General features: G+C 38.2%; 2 protein-coding genes across 8 annotated transcripts in view; both read right to left on the bottom strand.

The window, feature by feature from the left end:
• The window catches only part of LOC123878592 (ATP-citrate synthase), a 48,002-nt gene extending 37,086 nt beyond the window's left edge, over nt 1-10,916 (bottom strand). For 4 of the 7 annotated variants that reach the window (XM_045925873.1, XM_045925869.1, XM_045925875.1 and 1 more), the window contains exon 1: nt 991-1,135. The gene's annotated coding sequence lies outside the window, so the exon portion shown is untranslated. Of the gene's footprint in view, nt 1-986; nt 1,136-10,771 lie in introns of those variants that run through there. The other 3 variants (XM_045925874.1, XM_045925870.1, XM_045925871.1) reach the window with 3 other exon arrangements.
• A 573-nt stretch (nt 10,917-11,489) lies between these two features.
• Nucleotides 11,490-20,651, bottom strand: LOC123878629 (phenoloxidase-activating factor 2-like). Its single transcript, XM_045925940.1, has 9 exons — nt 20,630-20,651; nt 19,793-19,940; nt 19,185-19,311; nt 17,550-17,643; nt 14,530-14,693; nt 13,822-14,021; nt 13,089-13,255; nt 12,581-12,745; nt 11,490-11,655 (listed from the first exon to the last, which is right to left on the bottom strand). Exons 2-9 carry the CDS (start codon nt 19,938-19,940, stop codon nt 11,497-11,499), a joined length of 1,224 nt encoding a protein of 407 aa, XP_045781896.1. The 5' UTR covers nt 20,630-20,651; the 3' UTR covers nt 11,490-11,496.
• Between the last annotated feature and the right edge of the window lie 5,321 nt (nt 20,652-25,972).

Raw genomic sequence — 25,972 nt, 5'->3', positions numbered from 1 at the left:
GTGACTTTTTGGAATGTTTTTTTGTTAGAAGTGACCGGTTTTTGTGTTCTGCTGGTGTTTATTGGTGGTGGAACTGACTGGGAAGCACTTTAAAGAGGCGCCGCGTGTATGTCGGCGGGCGCCGGCACAGACGAAGTCCATACTTATACATATAGTTTCCCTAACTTGTAAATAACTACAAACTTGACATTGGCTAATCAGTGTAAAGCCAGACGAGAGAAAAAAAAGGTCTCAAGGTAAGGCAAGTCAAGGGCTAACTTGTACTTGAATTTAAAAAAAAATGTAGTGCATAGTGATGCAGTTCAGAGAACAAAATATGCTAATAATATACCGTGTACCGTTATCGAGATAATAATAATTTATGAGCAAAAAACGGGACAAGTTATGTCAGGAAATGGTAAGAAATTACAAAGACACGCAAATGTATATAAGAATAACACTTTCATTACTGTAAAATACTGAAAATACGTACACTAGTTTAATTGAATAGTTATTTTTCTTTTTCGATTAAGTATATTTTTTCTTAATCTATACTTACCTCAAATTTATAAACATACTAGATCATGTCTCATTTAAAATCCCGTAAACTCTAAGATTTTCCGGAATAAAAAGTACCCTATGTTACTCTCCAGATATTTAACTATATCCATGGAAAAATCACGTCGATCCGTTGGTCCGTTTCGGCGTGATTGAAGGACAAATCGACAAACAGACTTCCGAATTTATAATATGGGTAATAGTGATACATATCTCAAAAATTACAAACGCCAGAGACACAATTCCAAGACAGATCGATACAGAATTTTCTGCTCTACAAAACGTGCCTCAAAAACGACCGTATTTGACTTAACTCGTTTTTACTTAATGAGCTAAAATACGTAACTGACGTACTTTCCCCACGAATACCGAATACACATCTATAAAATAACTTATTCAGTCAAATATGAATTATTTAACTTAAAGGTATGCCACAAAAAATAAAGCACTCACTTATAACCAGCGTGCGTCCGTCCCCAGCAAATAATGGGAAATCCAATAGGAATTATTATCAGCACGGTTTTATCACTCGCGGTTTTTTTTAAACTCGACCGACCTCCTCGGCTGTTAGCGGACAACTGGTTACTTGTCTTGGAACTGGAAGTTGGAACTGATAGCTGAGTTGTTACGTCACTACGATTTACGAAGTACGATATGCTACGTCGAATGACGTTTCGTACGCGTGCAGAATGTAGAGATCCTTGTCTTTTGACATTATTATCTAATGGTCCATAGTCACGTTTGGCAATCATGTTTGGCCAATGTTTTAGGCCAACGTGTGTGTGTGTGTGTGTGCACAAGTATCAACAAACCGGCCAAGTGCGAGTCAGACTCGCGCGCCGAGGGTTCCGTACTACAGTCGTATTTTTTCATTTTGCACGATAAAACAAAAACTATTACGCATAAAAATAAATATAAATCTGTTTTAGAATGTACAGGTAAAGCCCTTTCATATTATGATACTCCACTTGGTATATTAATATTACTTTGAAAGGCCAATGTTTTAGGCCAACGTGTGTGTGTGTGTGCACAAGTATTAACAAACCGGCCAAGTGCGAGTCAGACTCGCGCGCCGAGGGTTCCGTACTACAGTCGTATTTTTTCATTTTGCACGATAAAACAAAAACTATTACGCATAAAAATAAATAAAAATCTGTTTTAGAATGTACAGGTAAAACCCTTTCATATGATACCCCACTTGGTATATTAATATTACTGTGAAAGTTGAAAATACTAATTATTTGTTCAAATTTTAATTTATTTTTTTGGGATGTGACCACAAATTCACGGTTTTCAGATTTTTTCCTTTACTTGTACTATAAGGCCTATACCTACTTGCCAAACATGATTCTAGGTTAACGGGAAGTACGGAAACGGGTAGTAGTAGGTTTCTTGACGGACACGACAGACAGACAGACAGGCAGACAAAGAAGTGATCCTATAAGAGCTCCTTTTTAACCCCCGACCCAAAAAGAGGGGTGTTATAAGTTTGACGTGTGTATCTGTGTATCTGTGTGTCTGTGTATCTGTGTATCTGTGTATCTGTGTATCTGTCTGTGGCATCGTAGCGCCTAAACGAATGAACCGATTTTAATTTAGTTTTTTTTGTTTGAAAGGTGGCTTGATCGAGAGTGTTCTTAGCTATAATCCAAAAAAATTGGTTCAGCCGTTTAAGAGTTATCAGCTCTTTTCTAGTTTTCTTGTAGAAAAGAAGGTTACATAACCGTTAGGTTCATAATATTATGTCAATTGACAAATGTCAAGCTGTCGAGATGGACGTTGCCTGGCTAGATACATAATTATTTATTTGAAAATGATGTTTTGGAAAACTCAGATACATTGGGTAGCTATAATCCTAGAAAATCAGTTCAGCCGTTTGAAAGTTATCAGCTCTTTTCTAGTTACTGTACTGTAACCTTCACTTGTCGGGGGTGTTATAAATTTTTAATAATTTACACTTGTTTCTTTTTGAGGTACGAAACTTTAAACACATCATTCCGTTCGTAGTGTTCGAATGACGTTTCATATGGGTGCAAAATGTAGAAATCTTGAAGTCTTTTGGCATGATTATCCATTTACAATCACCTCAGGTAAGCATGTTTGGCCAATGTTTTAGTTTAGGCCAACGTGTGTGTTTGTATAGCTATCAATTATCATATACTACCTAAGTATGACCAAGGTCGGACTCAGTTCATTGGCATCATATGAACCTAATATACTGGGAGCTAATGTTCTCAAAGTCACAACCGCGAGGTCAGAACCTCGGGTCAGACCCCAAGTGCCCAAGAAAGGAGTGTAATGTTTTGTGTAAGATTTAGCCTAGTCTTAAGTGTTAGGTACACTTCTTACGCGCTTCTCCATACAAACTTATTTCGCCTTATATTCTAGTATTAGCTGATGCCCGCAGCTTCGCCCGCGTGGATTGGTCAGATCCCCTGCAGCATCAGGATTGAGGAGTTGGAATCCAAATTTTTTATGAAACAATGTCGCAAAGTTCCTCTATCGATTAAAAAAGAAATGACGCAAATCGGTTCAGAAATCTCGGAGATTTCGGTGTACATAGGTAGAAAAACACAACTCCCTTTTTAAAAGTCGGTTAAAAAAGTAGCCTATTTTACGCCCTGGTCAATTCTCTACTTGCCTGTGAAAGTCCCGTCAAAATCGGTTCAGCCGTTCCAAAGATTAGCCTTTTCAAACAGACAGACAGACAGACAGACAGACAAAAATTTTAAAAACGTGTGATTCAGTTATGGTATCGTTCAAATAACCATATGAGCTTAATATGAGGTAGTTATTTCGAAATTACAGACAGACACTCCAATTTTATTTATTAGTATAGATTACCCGACTACGGCAAAGCCGAAAGGAAGGGTTATGTTTTTTTTGTTGTTCTAGATTCTATAACTAAGCCATATATCGATTATATAAGCTCTTCATTACCTATGACTTAAAATAATTAATATAGTAAAATTGTATTTATTTTAAAAGTTATGGCCCTTAAAAACTCTCTATTTTAGGGCAAATTTTGAGTTCGTTCGTAAATAAACTATACTTACAAAAATCAAGAAAATTGAAAAAGTGGGCAATATGAGTCCTAGGTAGTAGGTATACAAAAATCCAGAAAATTGAAAAGTTGGCATTATGAGTCTCTTGATCTTTGCCTTCCACGCTCACTTTAAAAAGATAAGGTACACCTTATCTTTATCGGAACAACAAAAAAAATTGCATCATATTGTTACGAAATGATTATGCAATTTATAATTTTGCACGTAATAAAACTTTCTCCCAAAACGGTTTATGAGGGCTCTCTCCGTCACTCGTTTCATACAATCGTAGTTCCAATTTCATTTGAATATTAAGAAACCAAAGTCCATGAAATTTTGCAGACATATTCTAGAAATTAATATCTATGTCTGTGGTTTTCCAGATTTCTGTTAAAATACTCGGTTTCAAAGTTACGCGGTCTTAAAAATTTTCATACAAATCTTTGAGCCCCTGTAATTTTAAAACTACATATTTTTAGAAAAATCTAAAACACCACAGACACAGATATTAGTTTCTAGAATATGTCTGCAAAATTTCATGGACTTTGGTTGCTTAATATTCAAATGAAATTGGAACTACGATTGTATGAAACGAGTGACGAAGAGAGCCCTGTTAATACGCGAAATGAAATTCCTATTTCACGGAGGTCAAACTTTTCACAAGTTAAGACAAGGTAGGTGCCTACCAGAACACATAACTTCTAAATGCTACAGGCGCGTGCTTGGGATCAAACTCCCGACCCCCCGATTAAGAGGCAGCAGTCTTAACCACAAGGCCATCACGGCTTAAATGTAACGTATAAATCACACTAACGTGTGTGTGTGTATCTTTGTTACTCCTTCACGCAAAAACTACTGGACGGATTTGGCTGAAATTGGGGAATGGAGATAGATAATATCCTGGATTAGCACATGGGCTACTTTTTATCCCGGAAAACCAAAGAGTTCCCACGGGATTTCGAAAAACCTAAATCCACGCGGACGAAGTCGCGGGCGTCAGCTAGTAGGTATATAATCAGTTAATTTGAAGTCGTTACGTATAATGTACTGTACTCACATTAACTAAATATATATACAAGTGTAAATTAAAAATTTATAACACCCCCGATGATCCAAAGTATTTGAGTTTTCCAAAACATCATTTTCAAATAAATAATTATGTATTTAGGCAACGTCCATCTTGACAGCTTGACATTTGTCAATTGACATAATATTATGAACCTAACGGTTATCTAACCTTCTTTTCTACAAGAAAACTAGAAAAGAGCTGATAACTCTTAAACGGCAAAACCAATTTTTTTGGATTATAGCTAAGAACACTCTCGATAAAGCCACCTTTCAACCAAAAAAAACTAAATTAAAATCGGTTCATTCACAGACAGATACACAGATACACAGATACACAGATACACAGACACACAGATACACACGTCAAACTTATAACACCCCTCTTTTTGGGTCGGGGGTTAAAAATATAAAAGGAAAAGCTGATTGACTGACTAATCTATCAACGCACAGCTCAAACTATTATGACGTAGACATCTGCTAAGAAAGGATTTTCGAAAATTCAACCCCTAATGCCCTAAGGGCGTAAAATAGGGGTTTGAAATTTATGTAGTCCACGCGGACGAAGTCGCGGGCATAGGCTAGTCGCTGGCATAAAGTTTCGTTTTAAGGTGGATGCATCGAGCCTGCCCGCGAAATTCAAATTTAATTTGGTTTTTCGCAATTTGTAAACTTCAATTTGCACAAATTAGTCGATACTAGAGCTAATTTCTTAAACTGGACCCTTTCAAGTAAAGATTTTTATATAAACCTGTGAGGATGTTACTGCCGTTGGCGCAATTAAAATGCCATAAGCCTACGTTGTCGTATTAGTTCACAAATTGCGAAAAACCAAATTAAATTTGAATTTCGCGGGCAGACCCGTCTCAAAGTCAAAATAGGGTCTACACTCTAGATTTCAACCTAAAGTTGAAAGTCTCTGAGCTAAGCTGCGGACGGATGGACGGAACCCTAAAAAGGTATTCAGGTATTTCACGGGTCACGTGACCAAGAGAGCCTGGCCTGGCAAAACTTTTCCGGATGGTGACTGGCTGAGGCCGAATAAAATATTCGTCATATTTTTAACCCCCGACCCAAAAAGAGAGGTGTTATAAGTTTGACGTGTGTATTTGTGTATCTGTCTGTGGCATCGTAGCTCCTCAACGAATGAACCGATTTTAATTTAGTTTTTTTTTGTTTGAAACGTGGCTTGATCGAAAGTGTTCTTAGCTATAATCCAAGAAAATCGGTTCAGCCGTTTGTAAGTTATCAGCTCCTTTCTAGTTACTGTAACCTTCACTTGTCGGGGGTGTTATAAATTTTTAATTTACACTTGTTCCAACATATTTTGCATCGTCATGTCACGTTCTAAATGGAGACAATAAAATCAATGAAACAATACGCTAACTAGGTGAAACGCGTACTATACTCTCGTACATATATTTTTATAAGGGCACGTCTACACTATGTCACGTCTTGACGTCAAGAGCAGCGATTGCCAGAATATAAAATGTTTATACAATTTATTTCCAATCTTTAGAAATTTTGGATACCGTCTCTCCGTCCACACGCACGCAAATAAGGTGGATGCGACGGGTCTGCCCGCGAAATTCAAATTTTATTTGGTATTTTACAATTTGTAAACTAATACGACAACGTAGGCTTATGGCATTTTAATTGCGCCAATGGTAATATCATCCCCACCTATTTATATAAAAATCTTTACTTGAAAGGGTCCAGTTTAAGAAATTAGCTCTAGTTACGACTGTAACTCACAAATTAGTCGATACTAGAGCTAATTTCTTAAACTGGACCTTATCAAGTAAATATTTTTATATAAACACGTGGAAATGATACTGCCATTGTCGCAACTAGAATGCCATAAGCCTACTTTGTCGTATTAGTTTACAAATTGAGAAAAACCAAATTAAATATGAATTTCGCGGGCAGGCCGATCTCATGCCCCTTGTTTGTGCAGTTATTAAGCTCTCAGGTAAGACGGAGCGTGTAGTCGGAGCTTTAGAGTTTGCTAATAGCTGTAAAGTGCCTAAACGAGCATACAATAACTCTATTCGATGCTCGGTCTCTATCCAATACTAATTTGCTTGGCAAGAAATCCATCCATTCGCATATTATAGATGCAAAAGTGTATCTGTCTGTCTGTTATCTTTAAATTCTTATCTTTTAATACTATAAAATTGGATGACCAAACAACAGCAGGTCAATAATTCGAGATGTTGTAAGGATTTTAATTTCTAACGATAACCCATTACCTAAATCCTAATCGTCGTCGTTCGTCCGCGTGGATATGGTTTTTTGAAAATCCCGTACTCTTTGATTTTCCGGGATAAAAATTGCCTATGTCAATTTCCGGGATGCAAGCTACCTCTCTACCAAACATATAAATCGGTTAAACGGATAGACCTTTAAGAATCCCGTGGGAGCTATTCGGTTTTCCGGGATAAAAAGTAGCCTATGTCCTTCCCCGTGAGGTAAGCTAACTCTGTAAGAAATTTCATCAAAATCGGTTAAGCTGTTGGGCAGTGAAAAGCTAGCAAACAGACAGGCAGACAGACAGAAACACTTTCGTATTTATTATAATACTTCTTAAAAACTGGCCAAGTGCGAGTCAGACTCGCGCACTGCGGGTTCCGTACTCGGGTATTTTCCCAAAATTTTGCACGATAAATCAAAAACTGTTATACATAAAAATAAATAAAAATCTGTTTTAGGATGTACAGGTAAAGCCCTTTCATATGATGACACCCCACTTGGTATAGTTATCTTATTTTGAAAATTGAAACGCATTTTAATTTTTTTTTTAATAATGTAACCACAAATTCGCGGTTTTCAGATTTATTCCTGTACTTGTACTATAAGACCTACCTACCTACCAAATATCATAATTCTAGCTCAACGGGAAGTACCCTATAGGTTTCTTGACAGATACGACGGACGGACAGACAGACAACAAAGTGATCCTAAGGGTTCCGTTTTTCCTTTTGAGATTCGGAACCCGAAAAAGTATGGATTCTAGCGCAAAACATCATTCACGATTCACGCATGTACCAAACATTCTCTCTAGAGGTCAATCAGAGGTCAACGCTGAGCTTACACCTCTTCCGTGATATCCACACAGAGGACGGCTCGACATTCGCTCGACATTGCCAAGGTCGCGGCTATCTCCCCAGAGGTGAGAGGGCGGCAAGTGGTCACGCTACTAGAGGGTATTGCATAAGTGTATAGGGCATATTGGTACTGATTCTGATGGCAACTGAGTTTTAGAGTATTCGCATCTTTTTCTTACCAATGCAATAAGAAAAGGATAGACGAACTTAATTTAATTTGGAACTGTCAAAAGTCGTGACTAGGTGCCAGACATACCAGTCGCGCCTATTGTTTACATTTGTAGAGTTAACTAAAAAGATTGTTTAAAAAAATTGATTTTTCGTCCTTTTTTTGCAATATTAATAAAAAGAGACAAACGCTTCGGGTATAGAACCTAGAAAAAAATGTTACAAACATATGTATCTAAATAATTCTAAAGAGAAGATCTAAAACTAAGCCACATGGGTCAACTCAAATTTGTAGAAAGCTATCTCATCTATTCTTGTGCGTCTTGTATCTTCTGTCTTACTCATCAGTGAGCACCAACACAATTCGCCATGTACCTAAGTAATAATGATTATGAATGTAACATGTCTATGGTTTTAATATCAGGCCTTTTTACATTTTTAAGGTTCCGTACCGAAGGATGTATATATGTTTGTATCAGATTCTGTATGTTCTACCATAGCGCATAAATTATTTTCGCCAATTTCGATGAATCAGGTGTCAGTCAATTCGATATTATGGCCCCTGTGACATAGGCTACATATTATCCATACCTACTTAAATATTATAAATATTATAAGTGTTTCTGTCTGTTTGTCTGTCTGCTACGTTTTTACGACCCAACCACTGAACCGATTTTAATGAAATTTGGTACAGACTTGGGGTACATCTCGGGAAGGACATAGACTACTTTTTGTCCCGGAAAATCAAAGAGTTCCTACAGGATTTAAAAAACCTAAATCCACGCGGGTGAAGCCGCGGGCATCCTCTCGTACGAAATAAATCGACCTGACAGATGTGATATACAAAGTGAGGGTCTCCAAATTTTTTTTTTGCTATTGTATTGTTTTAATATTAGTATTCTTTGCCACAACTTAGCTTCACAAAACTATGCTTTACAAAGGAAAAATAACAATCCCACAGGAAAACAGAAATCCCACATGCATAATAAGTATAACAGGTAATAACTGTAAAGATTATGTACAATTACTTATATCATGAATTATGTGGCAATTGAATATTTCTAAAGAGCAACCGCCGAGTTTCTTGCTGGTTCTTATAATTAAGTAGGAAGGTAATTCTGGACCAATGCAGTGATGGATTCAGTTAGGATTTAAAAGTGCTTTTAACTTGTAAAAGTTTATTTAAATAAAAAATCATACTAAGTACCTATTTCTATTACTCTTGGATGCAAGCGATTGCTGCACTTAACAAAATCGATTAACCAGATGGATTGTAAAAAGACAATGGACAGACAGACAATATACGTTTAAGTGCGGAAACCAGCCCAGAGAGAAGAAAGAAAGAAGACAGACAATATATTCGCATATTAATAGGCTGGTTTCACTTGGTCACGTGATCAGAGATAGAGTTTGAGCTCATTCTCATATACTTCACCTCTTCTGGTCATTCTGGTATGCTCTAGCCATACATCCATAAATCTCCCACTGTGCAAGTTCAAGGTCAGAGACCTTTTGACGTGACACCCACTGTAGTTCACATAAATAAAGTACCAAGAAATCATAGGACCATAGGAGACTAGGCTCAGGCACTATAGTTTCCATACAATACTTCTAGGAGATCATAAAAAGCAGTTTTATTTACCTTAGAGAAAAGAATAACTTTACAAGTCAGAGAACTGAAATAGATAATTTATATTATGTCCCTATGTTAATATGGAGGAAACTGGATATATTTCATGACTAACCAAGGAAATCATAACAAGGATGGGTATTTTGTGGCGAGATCCACCTACATAATAAGGAAAATGTTTTTTCACAATAAATATAATGGATGACATCTACAGGATTTATAATTATGTTATGTAATAAATACATAAATAATCTGTACTTATGCTAGATTTAAAAAGTGGTGATAGCTTTGTGGTTATGGCGTCTGGCTCTTTGTACAGTCCAGGGTTTGATTCTGGGCACATACAGCACATAACTTCGAAATGTTAGAGTTGTGTGCGCAGAACTGAACCCCAACTCTTGAGTCAAAATAGTAACAACAAGTTGTTTTGGTAAATATAATATAGTGCTTTAATTTAATCAATTTTTTCTGGGTTTAGGTATAGTCCTATCAACAAGTTCTTAAGACTGAAAACAAGCCACAGTATCTTGATGAATACTCAAAGGTGTAATTTAACCAAATATGCAGTCTGTGCCACTATACTAGCATACAAAGTCTTCACTTTTTTTTAATGTAAATGTATTGGCTTTGCTTTTAGATTTATAATATTTTTGAACTTATTCATGATAATGACTCAATAGCTCAACGGTTATGGGAGCGGACTGAAATCTAAAAGGTTGCCGGTTCAAACCCCACCCGTTGCACTATTGTCATACCCACTCCTAGCACAAGCTTAACGCTTAGTTGGAGGGGAAAGGGGAATGTTAGTCATGATTAAAAATGGCTAATATTCTTTTTTTTTTTTTAAATGATCAGTCATTTTCATGATCATTTATCATCTTATCAGATGTCAAAACATAAGGAATCATAAATTAGAATAATTAATTTAATTTTCTTTTTGCTTTCCTTGATAAATTCCAAGAGCATGGCTATGGATTATTTACATAGACAACCAGGAAAAAAACATCAACAGCATCAATGAATGTAAGTGTTGGAAATCACCAAGCAAACTGGCAGGTGATGACTAAACAATAATTACTAATGCAAAATCAATGCCTTCCAATCATACGTCGTATTACCGGCTTAAGACATTGTTATCAAAGATTATTCAAGTGAAGTTGTAAAACTTATCTAGTACCTCTATATAACCTATAAATAATGTTTTATTAAATTGCAACAACTCACCGAGAATGCGGCTGGATGTGGCGAAATATGTGATGAAACTTGAATTAATAAAACATATAAATTAAATGCAACGAGAACGGAATAAACTGCAAAAGCCACTTTCGACGCCCGACCATACGTTTTTAACTTTGACACATTTGACAGTTGGTTGGTTTGACATTTACACACTATAAATATAATAATACAATCTGTGACATTATGTATCTTATACACAATGCCTAGCGGCGACAGGATGTTTCATTTACATTAATTAACTCATCTAGTCGCATTTTTTTATGCCAACAGTATCAGTTAAATACTGCGTTATATGAGTAATAATTAACTATGATAGAGCTGGGGCTCGGCGCTGTAGTCATTGTCGCGTCAGCAACTTTGATCGCAGCAACCACGAAGAGCTAGCTTGCCAGTCACTGCTGCCGGTCTGCTGTCACGTATTGTCTCATTAATTATTATAACCTACCTTGAAGGTAGAATTTCCAGGGTAGCGACCGAAGCGACTGAATCTACACTAAGAACATTTGTATGGCATCGTCTGAATGTGAGAAGCTCGAAAGCAGCGTCAAAGATTTTAATTTTTTAGTAATATGTTGTTGAGTGTTGTCGCGTCAGACACGGAGCATCGGTTGCGTGTATCATCGCTTGGATCGCAACGCACGACGTCTAGGTTTAGATTGAAAGGTACAATTAAAGAGTTTTTATTGTATTTCAGTGATTTATTAAGCTAATAAGTATAAACGTCAGTAGCAAGAACCCTCGCGGTGACGTGTCGGTCGACCCAATCGCGCAGTGTCGCAACGTGCGCGTGCGCGGTCGGCATCCCATGCTGACCACATTCGATGTCCCACAGCACTACGCCGAACACTGCGAAACGGTCACCGTTCTGAAATAAACACGTAGTTAGTTTACTTTGTGCTATCATCATCATCGTCTGATAGACGTTCACTGCTATACATAATATCATTGATCTCTTGTAGGATGTCGTCTGTCCATCAACTCTGCGCTTTCAAGTGCAAGGTTGCCATTCTACTTGCCACTTCAGTTTGCAACCCATTGAGTTATTCTGCAGATATTGGTCCTCCTACGGATTTCCTCATTTCTGATTTGATCACGTATAGAAACTCCAAACATAGCTCTCTTCAAGTGTTTAAATAAAAGTTAAGAGTAGTTTACACAATGCAAACTGCACACTGCATAGTAGACAGCTGCTCGAATAAGTACGATGTATTTCAATAGCTCTGCTTGGTATACATTTTTCACGATAAGAATAGCTGCTCAGTCTCTTGTGAATTGTGTGTGACAAAAATGTTCAAGTTACTCAATTGCAAACTACTGTTTAACTCGCAAGTGTGAGTAACTCGTATGACACGTACAAGCAGTACCAGTTATTTCACCGCAACTACTAGATAATCAAGCCAGCTCGCACTCTAGCTCGCACTGTGTAAATGAGGCATTACAATTTACCATGTACTTTTTCTAAAAACGCTACGATCTTTTGGATAGGTATAAAGTGAGCTAGGTATAATATAATATAAATACCTATTCAATGTGTATTTCCCCTGTTTCAAACTCTATTGCCGGAAATCGGAATATTATTTAGAAAATACTAAAAAGGAAAAAATTAGTGCGCCCCTGTGCAATACTATTAGCAAAAGTGTCGATTTAGATAATTGCATACCTAATTTGTTCGTAGTTTAAGCACCTTAGAGCTGACTAGTAATAGTAATTACTAATTACTAATTACAATTTAGTAGTAACAAACAGACAGCTAGGTAGTTTGTTTGATTTATATAATATTATTAACTAACCTCTACTGGACACATGAGAGGGAATCCCCCATCTCCTGAGCAGACATCCCTGCCTTGTTCTCCACCAGCACACAGGAAAGATTTGTCGAGTATAAAATAGCTTCCCAGGCGACTATTCCGGTACTTGGCTTGGCATTGCTGATGAGTTAGGACTGGTACTTCCACCTATAGAGGCATAATACTATATTTAAATAACAACCCAACCCACTTCCATCTTAGAGTAGAGTTCTCACTAACCACCAAGTGAGATAAGAGATCGCAGTCAAGGACTACTAATAAAAAAATACTATACTAGTAAAAAATATATTTTTTATTTGGAAAACTATATTGCATTCACGAACATATATACAGAAAACATTAGAAGAAACTAACTATCCTAGATGGTGCAAACTTGCAAAGGCGGCTTTATTGCTACAGCAATCTCTTACAGGAATAACATGTACCTACTGCGGAGCGTTGACAGATTTTTTAATTTAGACTTTTAAAGCATATATAAAGCCAATCTTACCGTTTTAACGCCCCCATGTCCAGACTGTGGGCTCTGTACCCACTCGGTGGACACGCAGCGCGCGGGCGCGACGGTGACGGCGCGCGGCAGGCACGCGACGCGCACGCCCGGCGACATAGTCAAGGGCTCCGTTAAGAAGAGCAATGCGATGTCGTTGTGGGCATTCACTGAAACACAAAATAAGCTACTATGTAGGTATAATCTATGCAGAGAGTAATTATAACGCTAACAGAGGAACCAAACCTTCCAATGCCTAATTGCAATTATGAGGTCTTCTTGTACTTACGTCTGTTGAAGTGTTCGTGCACTTGCACGCTGTCGACGTCGCGTGTCTGTGTGTCTGCTCTCCCGGCCAGCACTTGTAGCTCGTGTCTGTCGTACACTGTGTGCGCGGCGGTTAGCACCACGCTAGGGTGTATGAGGTCTTGTACTTACGTCTGTTGAAGTGTTCGTGCACTTGCACGCTGTCGACGTCGCGTGTCTGTGTGTCTGCTCTCCCGGCCAGCACTTGTAGCTCGTGTCTGTCGTACACTGTGTGCGCGGCGGTTAGCACCACGCTAGGGTGTATGAGGTCTTGTACTTACGTCTGTTGAAGTGTTCGTGCACTTGCACGCTGTCGACGTCGCGTGTCTGTGTGTCTGCTCTCCCGGCCAGCACTTGTAGCTCGTGTCTGTCGTACACTGTGTGCGCGGCGGTTAGCACCACGCTAGGGTGTATGAGGTCTTGTACTTACGTCTGTTGAAGTGTTCGTGCACTTGCACGCTGTCGACGTCGCGTGTCTGTGTGTCTGCTCTCCCGGCCAGCACTTGTAGCTCGTGTCTGGCATACACTGTGTGCGCGGCGGTTAGCACCACGCTAGGGTGTATGATGGTTCCGCCGCCAACGCTGCCTTCGTACACGTTGGAGGATTTCCAAATTTTTGAAGGATCTTTTCTGAAATTGATTGATGAAGACTTTATTTAAGACTAACTTTAGCCTACGAAGGCATCGCGAGGAAACCTGCATGCCTGAGAGTCTATAGGTTCTCTAGGTGTGTGAAGTCTGCCAATCTGCATTCAGGCGTGTGCTGGCAATGAATTGATAATGGTGAATGAAAACGATGACTGTTGACACCTCTATGCCAGCCGTCTATTTCGTTCTGTTTTATTAATAGAACAATCTGGAAGTAAAATCTAGTCTAATAAGACCGTCTGCCATGTATAATATAGGTACCTATAGTACACGATAGGTCGAGATGGCATCGAGGTATGAGGTGGACGGACGCCCCGCATACCCGCACGTCATCCGCGCTATCCCACACTGGGTTAGCGCGGGGGCTGAGTGGGTGTGCGGGGCGTCCCCTCCCGATTGCCATCTCGACCTGCCGCGACCTAAAGGTACTTTATAGTAATTAAAACGTGGTTTGTTTGGTTAAAATGGCAGTGAATAGGTTGGTACTCACATGATCACCAGCCAAGGCGTCTTTCCATCTTCATCACCGCGTATCCCACACGTGGGCTTGGGTTTTTGGTCTTCGGTCATCTCTTGGTCTTCGGTTACCTCTTGGTCTTCGGTCATCTCTTGGTCTTCAGACACATCTTTGAAATGGTTCATGTCTGAATATTCCTAAAAATAATATATGGATAGCTAGATGATGCCCGCGACTCTGTTCGCGTAGATTTAGGTTTTTAAAAATCCAGTGAGAACTCTTTGCTTTTCCGGAATGAAAAGTTGCCGAAGTCAATTTCCGGGGCGTAAGCTACCTCCGTACCAAAGTTAATCAAAATCGGTTCAGTGATTGAGATGTGAAAACGTATAGTAGACAAACAGACAGACAGACTTTCGCATATTTATAATAAGGGAGAGGATGCCCGCGACGTCGTCCGCGTGGATTTAGGTTTTTAAAAATCCCGTGGGAACTGTTTGATTTTCCGGGATAAAAAGTTGCCAATGTCAATTACAGGGACGCAAGCTACCTCGGTACCAAATATCATACAATTCGGTTAAACGAATAGACCCTTAAGAATCCCGTAGAATTTAGGAACTCTGATTTTCCGGGATAAAAAGTAGCCTATGTTCGTCCTCGGGATGTAAGCTAACTCTGTACCAAAGTTTATCAAAATCGGTTCAGCGGTTGAGCCGTGAAAACGTAGTAAACACACAGACAGACAGAATTTCGCATTTATAATACATATTAAAGTATGGAAGTATACTTATATGAAAAGTTACAAGTTGCACCAAAGTCTAGGCTGAGATTGAGATTCAGGATTGTGTCCCGAGGCATAAGGCCCGGTTTCCACCTAATTGGAGCTGAGAGGAGATGTGTTCAATCAACCAATCAGATTTTTAAAAGGTGACGTGATAATTTTTCACGTCATCTATTATGAATTTGATTGGTCGACTGAACACATCTCCTTTCCTCTCCGTTTAGGAGGTGGGCCTAATAGTAATATTCATCATCATCATCAGCCGATAGACGTCCACAGCTGGACACAGTTCTCTTGTAGGGACTTCCTCAGCCAAATGACATGGACTTGCGCCGCCTGAATAGGGTTGCCAACCGTACTATAATATATAGTATTGTACTATATTTCGGGTCTGCGAACTGTAAGGTTATTTTTAAAAATTGATTTGAGTTGTCAAAAATAAATAAAATTATTAATTTACCTAATGCAGGTAGTTTGATAAAATCGATATTTGGCTCATTCGATGTCATACAATCGGTTGCTAGGAGGCCAACAAGATTGAACTTGCATAAATACGGGTGTTTCGAAGGTTTTAGTTCAGTCTCCTTCTGAGATTCGGAGCGATATCGCATATTTTCGGTATTTGGATTGTGAACTGGATAATTAGATGTTGTGATAGCAATCACGCTCTAATTAAATTATTTATTTTGGCATTAGTTTGTTTAGATTAAAACTCTCGGATAACCTTGCACATTAAACTTGTGTTTTTTTGTGTTGGTTTTGGAGAGGACATTCCAATAATTCGATAAAAATATTTAAATAATACCTGCTTTTCTGAGTGACGCCAATAATTCAGAAGTGGGATGTGTCTCACGTTGTCTTAATTTCGCTTTGGTATCTTTTTGTAAACAACCCACATTTGATTAAAATTTTTATAGAGTTTGATTTGGTGATTAAAATTTTTAGTTTTTTTTTAATAATTTAGTCTTTTGTGAATTGGAAAGTAATTTGCAATGAGTGGTTCAGATTTTGTATACATCGAATGAGAAGTTAGTCGTTTGGATTTATTGTTGACTTGATATTAAAACTGAGAGTTCGGCAGTTCAAGGGTAGGTTTTAATGATTTGACGGAGGGCAGGATAGCCCATGATTTAGATTTGACTTAGGGCAAGGAAGCCCGCGACTGACATGACAAGATTGATTAGAAACACGAGGACGTGTTAAATTCAGGACGGCCGAACTGTAAGGTTATTTTTAAAAATTGATTTGAGTTGTCAAAAATAAATAAAATTATTAATTTACCTAATGCAGGTAGTTTGATAAAATCGATATTTGGCTCATTCGATGTCATACAATCGGTTGCTAGGAGGCCAACAAGATTGAACTTGCATAAATACGGGTGTTTCGAAGGTTTTAGTTCAGTCTCCTTCTGAGATTCGGAGCGATATCGCATATTTTCGGTATTTGGATTGTGAACTGGATAATTAGATGTTGTGATAGCAATCACGCTCTAATTAAATTATTTATTTTGGCATTAGTTTGTTTAGATTAAAACTCTCGGATAACCTTGCACATTAAACTTGTGTTTTTTTGTGTTGGTTTTGGAGAGGACATTCCAATAATTCGATAAAAATATTTAAATAATACCTGCTTTTCTGAGTGACGCCAATAGTACTATATACTGTTGAAGAAATATACAGTACGCGAAAATACTATATTTTGAACACCGATATCCAACAAGCAAATCTTTTATTTTAAAAATTATTTATGTACGTGCCTTTTCATTAACTTTTGACTGATGCAATAGCGTGTAGCGTATTACGTAGGTACTCGTATTATATGTATATCCGAATGTATCTATCTTTATTGTTATGAAGTAGAAGTGGCGAGAAGAAAGAAACAGATATAGTATCACATGAATTAAAATGAGCTTTTGATTTATTTTTTTGGACAAAAAATTGTTAAAAAATGCAAGAAGTATTTGCACTTCTAGCATCTTTTAACAATTTGATATAATTTTTAGAAAAATAAATAAGTACCAAATATATCTTCGTCTACTTTTTGCGTTTTCCATAAAATACTAGATATTTTTTACGTGTATTATATTTTTTTATACTTTAGTCTCAAAAATACTATATTTCACTGAAGAAATGTTGGCAACCCTACGTCTGAATCCAACGACTCCCTACGACTCGCGTGATGTCATCCATCCATCTAGTGGGGGTCTTTCAATGCTGCGCTTTTCGGTGCAAGGTCGCCATTCTAGTACCTTGGGAGTTGGGACCCCAATGCCTACCTTCATAAGCGTATAGCTGTGGACATGATCAGCTACCTGTTTCATCTTGTACGGGCAGCAGACTTGGGTGTACATCGGGCATTGGACGTTGCTACTGAAAACAATAGGAAATTATAGTTATCATCATTATCATCGCTGGCTTACTACTGAGCACGGATCTCCTCTCAGGAAGAGTAGCATGGCCCAGTGTGGATTAGCAGACCTCACATGTCTTTGAAAGTATTATGGAGAACTCTGAGGCATGCAGGTTTCCTCACGAGGTTTTCATTCACTGTTAAAGGAAGTGATACTTCCGTAATTCATTATAGCGGTGATTGCTAAAAACAAATTGCTATACCCCTTCCAGGTTAGCCCGCTTCCATCTTAGCCTACATCATCACTTACCATCAGATAAGATTGCAGTCAAGGGCTAACTCGTATCTGAATGAAAAAAATATCTCAATTGCTGTTCCTTTCACAATGCTTCCCTGTAGACGAAAGTTTAAAGGTCATTTCGGTTTAGTTTAGAGATTGTGTACTAACATAAATAACACAATAAGTATTTTAATTTAGAAACCATGTATTTCTTTTGGAATAGTGAGAAGATAGCGAGGAAAAATATGACGTCATAAACTGCGGTTATGATCTCAAGATTTCCTTACCGCTGTGTCTATGACGTCACTGCTCAGAGCTTCCTTGCCGTTCTCTATGACGTCATCATCAGGAAGGACGAGTTCATTCTGCTAACACATTTTCCTTGGATTGCTTACGCAAAGAAGATGATACCTATGATGGAAATTCTATCTCATCTTCCTTGCAAGTTGCATAGGCCCCACAAAGCGCACTATTTTTAACCGACTTCAAAAATCCGGCCAAGTGCGAGTCAGACTCGCGCACTGAGGGTTCCGTGCTCGGGTATTTCTTCCAACATTTTGCACGATAAATCAAAAACTATTATACATAAAAATAAATGAAAATCTGTTTCAGAATGTACAGGTAAAGCCCTTTCATATGATACCCCACTTGGTATAGTTGTCCTAGTTTGAAAATTGAAACACATTATAATTTTTTTTTTTAATGATGAGTTTCTTGCTAGTTCTTCTCGGTAGGAACGGCATTCCAAATCAGTGGTAGATTTTTTGACGATTCAAAAGCACTTGTAAAAGTTTAATTGAATAAAAACATTTTAAATTTGAATTTGAATTTGATAACAACAAATTCGCGGTTTTCAGATTTATTCCTGCACTTGTGCTATAATTTTTTTTTATTTTTTATTTTTACACTTTAAAAAAGAATATTAGCCATTTTAAATATGACTAACATTCCCCTTTCCCCTCCAACTAAGCGTAAAGCTTGTGCTAGAAGTAGGTACGACAATAGTGCAACGGCTGGGGTTTGAACTGCCGGCCGACCTTTCGGAATTCAGTCCACTCCTATAACCGTTGAGCTATTCAAGCTTAATAATACCTACTTACCTGCCAAATTTCATGATTCTAGGTCAACGGAAAGTACCCTATAGGTTTCTTGACAGACACGACGGACGGACGATCGGATAGACAAAAAGACAGACAGGCAGACAGACAGACAGTAACTAAAAAGGAGGAAGTTCTCAATTCGTCGGAATCTTTTTTTTCTGCCACCAGATGGTGACCTTACCGTTGAGTGTCTATGACGTCACCGCCATGAGTGACGAGCTCCATCACATCTTCATCGCATTGGCCACGCAAAGCGCACCAACCTCTGCCACCAGATGGCGTAGAGCACACATCAGAAAACTTTTGTTCTGTAATTAGAAAAAGTCTTATTAATATACTGGAATAATAAGGACGCTAGCAAAAACCTAACACTATTATTATATTATATTATATTGTGATTTTTTATTTATCAAACCCGCAATGTATAGCTTACAAAACTCGAGCGGTAACTATCTATGCAAGGTTTGTTGACCTCTAACGTCTTATTTTGGTGGGTTCCCAACGAGTAAAAAACGAGTAACAGTGGGACTCGTTGGGAATTTTTTTCCCATCCTTATTTTTAGGGTTCCGTACCTCAAAAGGCGTTTTTCCTTTTAGGAGCCCTTTGTTGTCTGTCAGACAGGCAGACAGACAGACAGATGGACGGACGGACGGACAGACAGACTTTTGAGTTACTTAATATATTATTATTCACCACTACATCATTGTTTGACAATTAGAAAGTGTAGGTACAATAGTACCCAATTTGAATAAATGACTTTGACTTTGTCTTTGATTTTGATAACTTACTTTCCGTAGATGTAATTTTAGGTGGTGGAGTGCCAAATACTTTCAGTTTGAGTGCTTCAATGTCGATCTTGGTATTGGCCGCCATTGCTGGTCGGATGTCTATGGCCACCATCACAAACAGCGGTAGAATGATGGCGTATTGGACCATCTAGAAATACATGCCAAATGTTAGACTACATTAACGCCGAAGCGACATAATGCGACATTACGGCATGCACTGACACGCATGTCTTCTTTATTGTCGTATTCCTCATTTACTGAGGGTCGTAACCCCTCTCTCTCTCTTCTGGCTTTACAAAGATTAGCCAATGTCAAGTTTGTAGTTATTTGTAACAAGTTGGTTAAACTATAGGTACAAGTATGGACCCCGTCTGTGCAGGCACTCGCCGGCATACGCACGGCACCCCTTTAGAGCGCTTTCCAGTCAGTTTTAACAAAAAAACACTCCAAAAAGGCAGAGCACGCCCGCCAGCTAACACCAACATAGACGAAGTCCGTCGTAACCCCTTTTCATTAACCCTATAATGGTTGGAGTGCTCTTGGGATGATAATGCGGTGGGTTCCCAGATCCTTCCGCATACAACTCGACTAAGAGAACGAGATTTTGACTAACAGTTATTATCAGATGTTAGTGATAATAACCGGGACCTACGGCTTAACGTGGTCACCGAGACACGGAGGGATTGAAAAGACCAAATTCGGACCTCTAAATCGGTCACCCATCCAGTTACCAACTTGGGTCAACGTTGCTTAACAATCATAATCGATTGATATGCGTTGTCACAACACCACACGTCCCTCAACACGCATATGTACAATAATTTAAAACTAACTGACACCTGCTACTTTGTCCGTGGATTTTGGTTTTTGGAAATCCCGTGGAAACTCTTTTATTTTTCGGGATAAAAAGTTGCAAAAAATCAATCCCTTGCTCCGTTGCGACGTGATTGAAGGACAAACCCGCAAACCAACAAACAAACACACTTTCACATTTATAATATTGAGATAGGTAACGATTATCCGTAGACACTAACTTTTAGCACAATTTTATAAGTAGTTGTTTTTATAGCAAATCCCAGTGTGCTCACTTGTTAACCTGTAGTATTGTACTGTTCTACGATGAATAACCCACTGGATAATATATTGTACGGAATGAGTTCACCTATCGGTTAACCTATAGGGAAATTGCATGGCAAGACGTCATATATAACGCGCGCGTACGCGTGCACGATAGAGCCTGTCTAGTAAAAGTTGAGAGCGAAAAATGGAGGTTTTAAAAACCGGCTAAGTGTAAGTTGGACTTTCACACGAAGGAAAAAAGTAATGTACGTAATTTTTTTTAATTTGCATTACAGCCGTTTCGAATTTTTATTTTAATTTTTTACTAGCTGATGCCCGCAGCTTTGCCCGCGTGGATTGGTCAGATCCCCTGCAGCATCAGGATTAAGGAGTTGGACTCCAAATTTTTTATGAAACAATGTCGCAAAGTTCCTCTATCGATTAAAAATGAAATGACGCAAATCGGTTCAGAAATCTCGGAGATTTCGGTGTACATGGGTAGAAAAACACAACTCCTTTTTGAAAGTCGGTTAAAAAAGTAGCCTATGTTACTCCCTGATCAATTTTCCACTTGTCTGTGAAAATCCCGTCAAAATCGGTTCAGCCGTTCCCAAGATTAGCCTTTTCAAACAGACAGACAGACAGACAGACAAAAATTTTAAAAACGTGTGATTCATTTATAGTATCGTTCAAATAACCATATGACCTTAATATGCGGTAGTTATTTCGAAATTACAGACAGACACTCCAATTTTATTTATTAGTATAGATTTTAGGGGCATCAGACATAGGTACATACTTCTTCTTCTCTCTGGGCTGGTTTCCGTTTCCGTCTGTTGTGCGTCAGACAGACATATATACATACATATTATTGTATAACGACGATCTTACCTACATAATTTATTTTAATTAGTTACTTTACCTTATATGTAAATAAGTTTGACATGTTTAAATTCGGTTTCTCTAATTTTTAACCCCGACCCAAAAAGAGGGGTGTTATAAGTTTGACGTGTGTATCTGTGTATCTATGGATCTGTCTGTGGCATCGTAGCTCCTAAACTAATGAACCGATTTCAATTTAGTTTTTTTTGGTTGAAAGGTGGCTTGATCGAGAGTGTTTTCTTAACTATAATCCAAGAAAATCGGTTCAGCCGTTCGAAAGTTATCAGCTCTTTTATAGTTATTACTAGGTGTGGTTTGATGTATTAACAGCTAACTTCCTCTCTAGATAGCTGGTTACGGCACCACATCTTTTACCTTGTCTGTGGTCTCGTATGCAGGGCCGTCGACACTCTGGGCAAAATCAAAATTTTCGGAGTTGTGTGAGTTTTAAGCCATTAAAATTTTCTCAAGTGATCTTTGTACTGTGTGATTCTCAAGAGAGACTGCCAATCCGCACTGGCCTAACGTGGAGAACTAAGTATGGCCAAATCCTTTTTAACCCCCGACCCAAAAAGAGGGGTGTTATAAGTTTGACGTGTGTTTCTGTGTTTTTGTTTGAAAGGTGGCTTGATCGAGAGTGTTCTTAGTTAGCTATAATCCAAGAAAATTGTTTCAGCCGTTTGAAAGTTATCATCTCTTTTCTATAGTTACTGTAAACCTTCACTTGTCGGGGGTGTTATAAATTTTTAATTTACACTTGTTTAGAATAGAATAGAAAAGAATAGATTTTTATTCAAGTAGACTTTTACAAGTGCCTTTGAATTGTCAAAATAATTTACCACTGGTTCGGAATGCCGTTCCTACCGAGAAGAACCAGCAAGAAACTCGGCGGTTCTATTCTGAGAAGAGACCCGTGCTCAGTAGTGAGCCGGCGAAGGGGTGATGATGAATGATGATTAATTAATGGCCAATTTCCTCTCTAGATAGCTGGTACGGTACTATACCTATGGCATCTTTTACCTTGTTTGTGGTTTTGTGAAGTGCAGGGCCGGCCCCAGTTAACTCGCCGCCCTAGGACTGACGTCTTTTGAGACCATTTAACCAAAAAATACCAGCCAAGTGCGAGTCAGACTCGCGCGCCGAGGGTTCCGTACTCGGGTAATTATTTCGACATTTTGCACGATAAATAAAAAACTATTATGCATAAAAATAAATAAAAATCTGTTTTATGATGTACAGGTAAAGCCCTTTCATATGATACCCCACTTGGTATAGTAATCTTTCTTTGAAAATTGAAACACATTTTAATTTTTTTTTTTAATGATATAACCACAAATTCACGGTTTTCGGATTTATTCCTTTACTTGTGCAATAAGACCGACCTACCTACCAAATTTCATGATTCTGGGTCAACGGGAAGTACCCTATAAGTTTTCTTGACAAACACGACGGACGGACGGACGGACGGACGGACGGACGGACGGACAGACGGACGGACGGACGGACGGACAGACAGACAGACAGACAACAACGTGATCCTACAAGGGTTCCGTTTTTCCTTTTGAGGTGCGGAGCCCTAAAAAAAGGATATCCTCAATAATTAGGCGAGGACTTCGTCTGTGTTAGCGTTTTCTGGCGCGCGTGCGGTGCCTTTTTGGAGTGTTTTTTTTTTTGTTAAAAGTGGCCGGTTTTTGTGTTTCACTGGTGTTTTTTGGCGCTGGAACGATGCTGGAACTGACTGGGAAGCGCTCTAAGGGGGCGCCGTGCGTACGTCGGCGAGCGCCGGCACAGACGAAGTCCATACTTACCTATACAGTTTCCCTAATCTATACTAATAAATAAAATTGGAGTGTCTGTCTGTAATTTCGAAATAACTACAGCATATTAAGGTCATATGGTTATTTGAACGATACTATAACTGAATCACACGTTATTATAATTTTTGTCTGTCTGTCTGTCTGTCTGTCTGTTTGAAAAGGCTAATCTTGGGAACGGCTGAACCGATTTTGACGGGATTTTCACAGACAAGTAGAGAATTGACCAGGGAGTAACATAGGCTACTTTTTAACCGACTTTCAAAACGGGAGTTGTGTTTTTCTACCCAGTGGCGGTCTTAGGGGGTGGCGAACGGGGCAATCGCCCGGGGCCTCGCTCTTACAGGGGCCTCGCGCGACAACCCAAGCAAATTATAAAAAATATACATTTTTTAACTATATTTTTTATTTAAAACTTTAGATTCTGATCTTTAATTACTTATTAAGATTAAAACATAACGGTAAATTAAAATAAAGTTAGTTAACTAATTCATCGCTCCGGGAATCCCCGTGTTTTATTTCGTTCGTCAGTTCCTGTCACCTTAAAATTATTTTGCTTGTAGTATGAGTTACAAAATTGTTACCTACTGGTAAGGTTTTGGGGGTTCAAACTCCCAGACAAAGAAAGTGTAAAATAGACTAGGTAGTTCTCGAATGCCTTCAGGCTCAAAATGTCGAATTCCTAAAATGTTGAATTTGCAAAATGTTGAATTTCGGAGTTGCTAATAAATGTTAGATCCCAAAATGTTGGATTCGCAAAATGTTGAATTTCAATTCCCAAAATGTTGGATCTTAAAAGTAAGCTTTTAATTCGCATATGCTTAAACGTAATTCACAAAAAAAAATTCAAAAGAAAAATAAAACCGACTTTAAAAACCACAAACACTAAAAAGTAAAAAATAACTTTTGTTTAGCTACACGTGTAATGTACCTAGGTATGAAGTCGAGCGAGCATATTAAAAAATTTTCAAAAGAAAAATAAAACCGACTTCAAAAACGACAAACACTAAAAAGTAAAAAATAACTTTTGTTTAGCTACACGTGTAATGCACCTAGGTATGAAGTCGAGCGAGCATATTAAAACAAAATTAGAAATCCAAGAGTGAAGCTCGCCCGACACCATACCTAGGTGCATTACACGTGTAGCTAAACAAAAGTTATTTTTTACTTTTTAGTGTTTGTCGTTTTTGAAGTCGGTTTTATTTTTCTTTTGAAAATTTTTCATTTCACAATTTTTAGTGGCCCTACTGTACTATAATATGCTGTACCCAGTTAAACCCTACTGTTTACTAAGCTATTACACTGATCGCGAGCAATTTGCTCCTATCCATTGAGGAGTTCTGTTCTCCATCTCCGAAGATATTCATCAGATCTTCACCAAATTTATATGGGACCACCTGCACAGTATACCCTTTCAAACAAAAAAAAAATTCCAAATCGGTCCAGGGGTCTTTGAGTAATCGGGGAACATACATAAAAAATAAAAAAAATAATAAAAAATAAATAAAAATAAGATCCCGACGAATTGAGAACCTCCTCCTTTTTTGGAAGTCGGTTAAAAACAAAATTAGAAATACAAGAAGAAGCTCGCCCGACTTCATACCTAGGTACATTACACGTGTAGCTAAACAAAAGTATTTTTTTTACTTTTTAGTGTTTGTGGTTTTTGAAGTCGGTTTTATTTTTCTTTTGAAAATTTTTTATTTCACAGTTTTTAGTGGCCCCCCTGTACTATAATATGCTATGCCCATTTAAAACCCTAATGTTTACTAAGCTATTACACTGATCGCGAGCAATTTGCTCCTATCCATTGAGGAGTTCTGTTCTCCATCTCCGAAGATATTCATCAAATCTTCACCAAATTTATATGAGACCACCTGCACAGTATACCCTTTCAAACAAAAAAAAAATTTCCAAATTGGTCCAGGGGTCTTTGAGTAATCAGGGAACATACATAAAAACAAAAAAAAAAAAAAGATTCCGACGAATTGAGAACCTCCTCCTTTTTTGGAAGTCGGTTAAAAAAAACCGGGCAAGTGCGAGTCGGACGCGCGCACCGAGGGTTCCGTACTCGGGTATTTTTTCTGACATTTTGCACGATAAATCAAATACTTCAACATTCACACAACACATTCACACAACAAATTCAACATTATAAGAATTCAACATTTGCATTTTTGGAATTCAACATTTTGGACTTGAAGGCTCGAAATTACCAATCTCTTATGTAAATATAATATATCGAAAAATTTGCGCTCGCTTCGCTCGCGCCTTTATGTTGTATTAATTGAACCTCGAAACTTCGTTCCCATCGATTCGGGTTTTAAAAACGCCGTGGGAACTCTGATTTTTCGGGATAAAGCATCTGTGCGCAAGCTATCTCTGAATAATACCAAATTTTAGCTAAGAAAATGGGCCCTGAAAA

Source organism: Maniola jurtina, chromosome 26, assembly GCF_905333055.1.
Source record: "Maniola jurtina chromosome 26, ilManJurt1.1, whole genome shotgun sequence".
Lineage (NCBI taxonomy): Eukaryota > Metazoa > Arthropoda > Insecta > Lepidoptera > Nymphalidae > Maniola > Maniola jurtina.
The sequence above is the reverse complement of the archived record's forward strand: the minus strand, read 5'-3'. Positions and strand labels throughout refer to the sequence as shown.

Excerpts from the sequence above, each read along its gene's own strand:
- LOC123878629 (XM_045925940.1), bottom strand. The coding sequence starts at position 19,940 with ATGGTCCAATACGCCATCATTCTACCGCTGTTTGTGATGGTGGCCATA. Across the intron at positions 17,644-19,184 it reads GACGTCATAGACACTCAACG|TAGCAACGTCCAATGCCCGA; the intron begins GTAAGGTCACCA and ends TATTGTTTTCAG. Across the intron at positions 11,656-12,580 it reads CTCTCATGTGTCCAGTAGAG|AACGGTGACCGTTTCGCAGT; the intron begins GTTAGTTAATAA and ends TGTTTATTTCAG.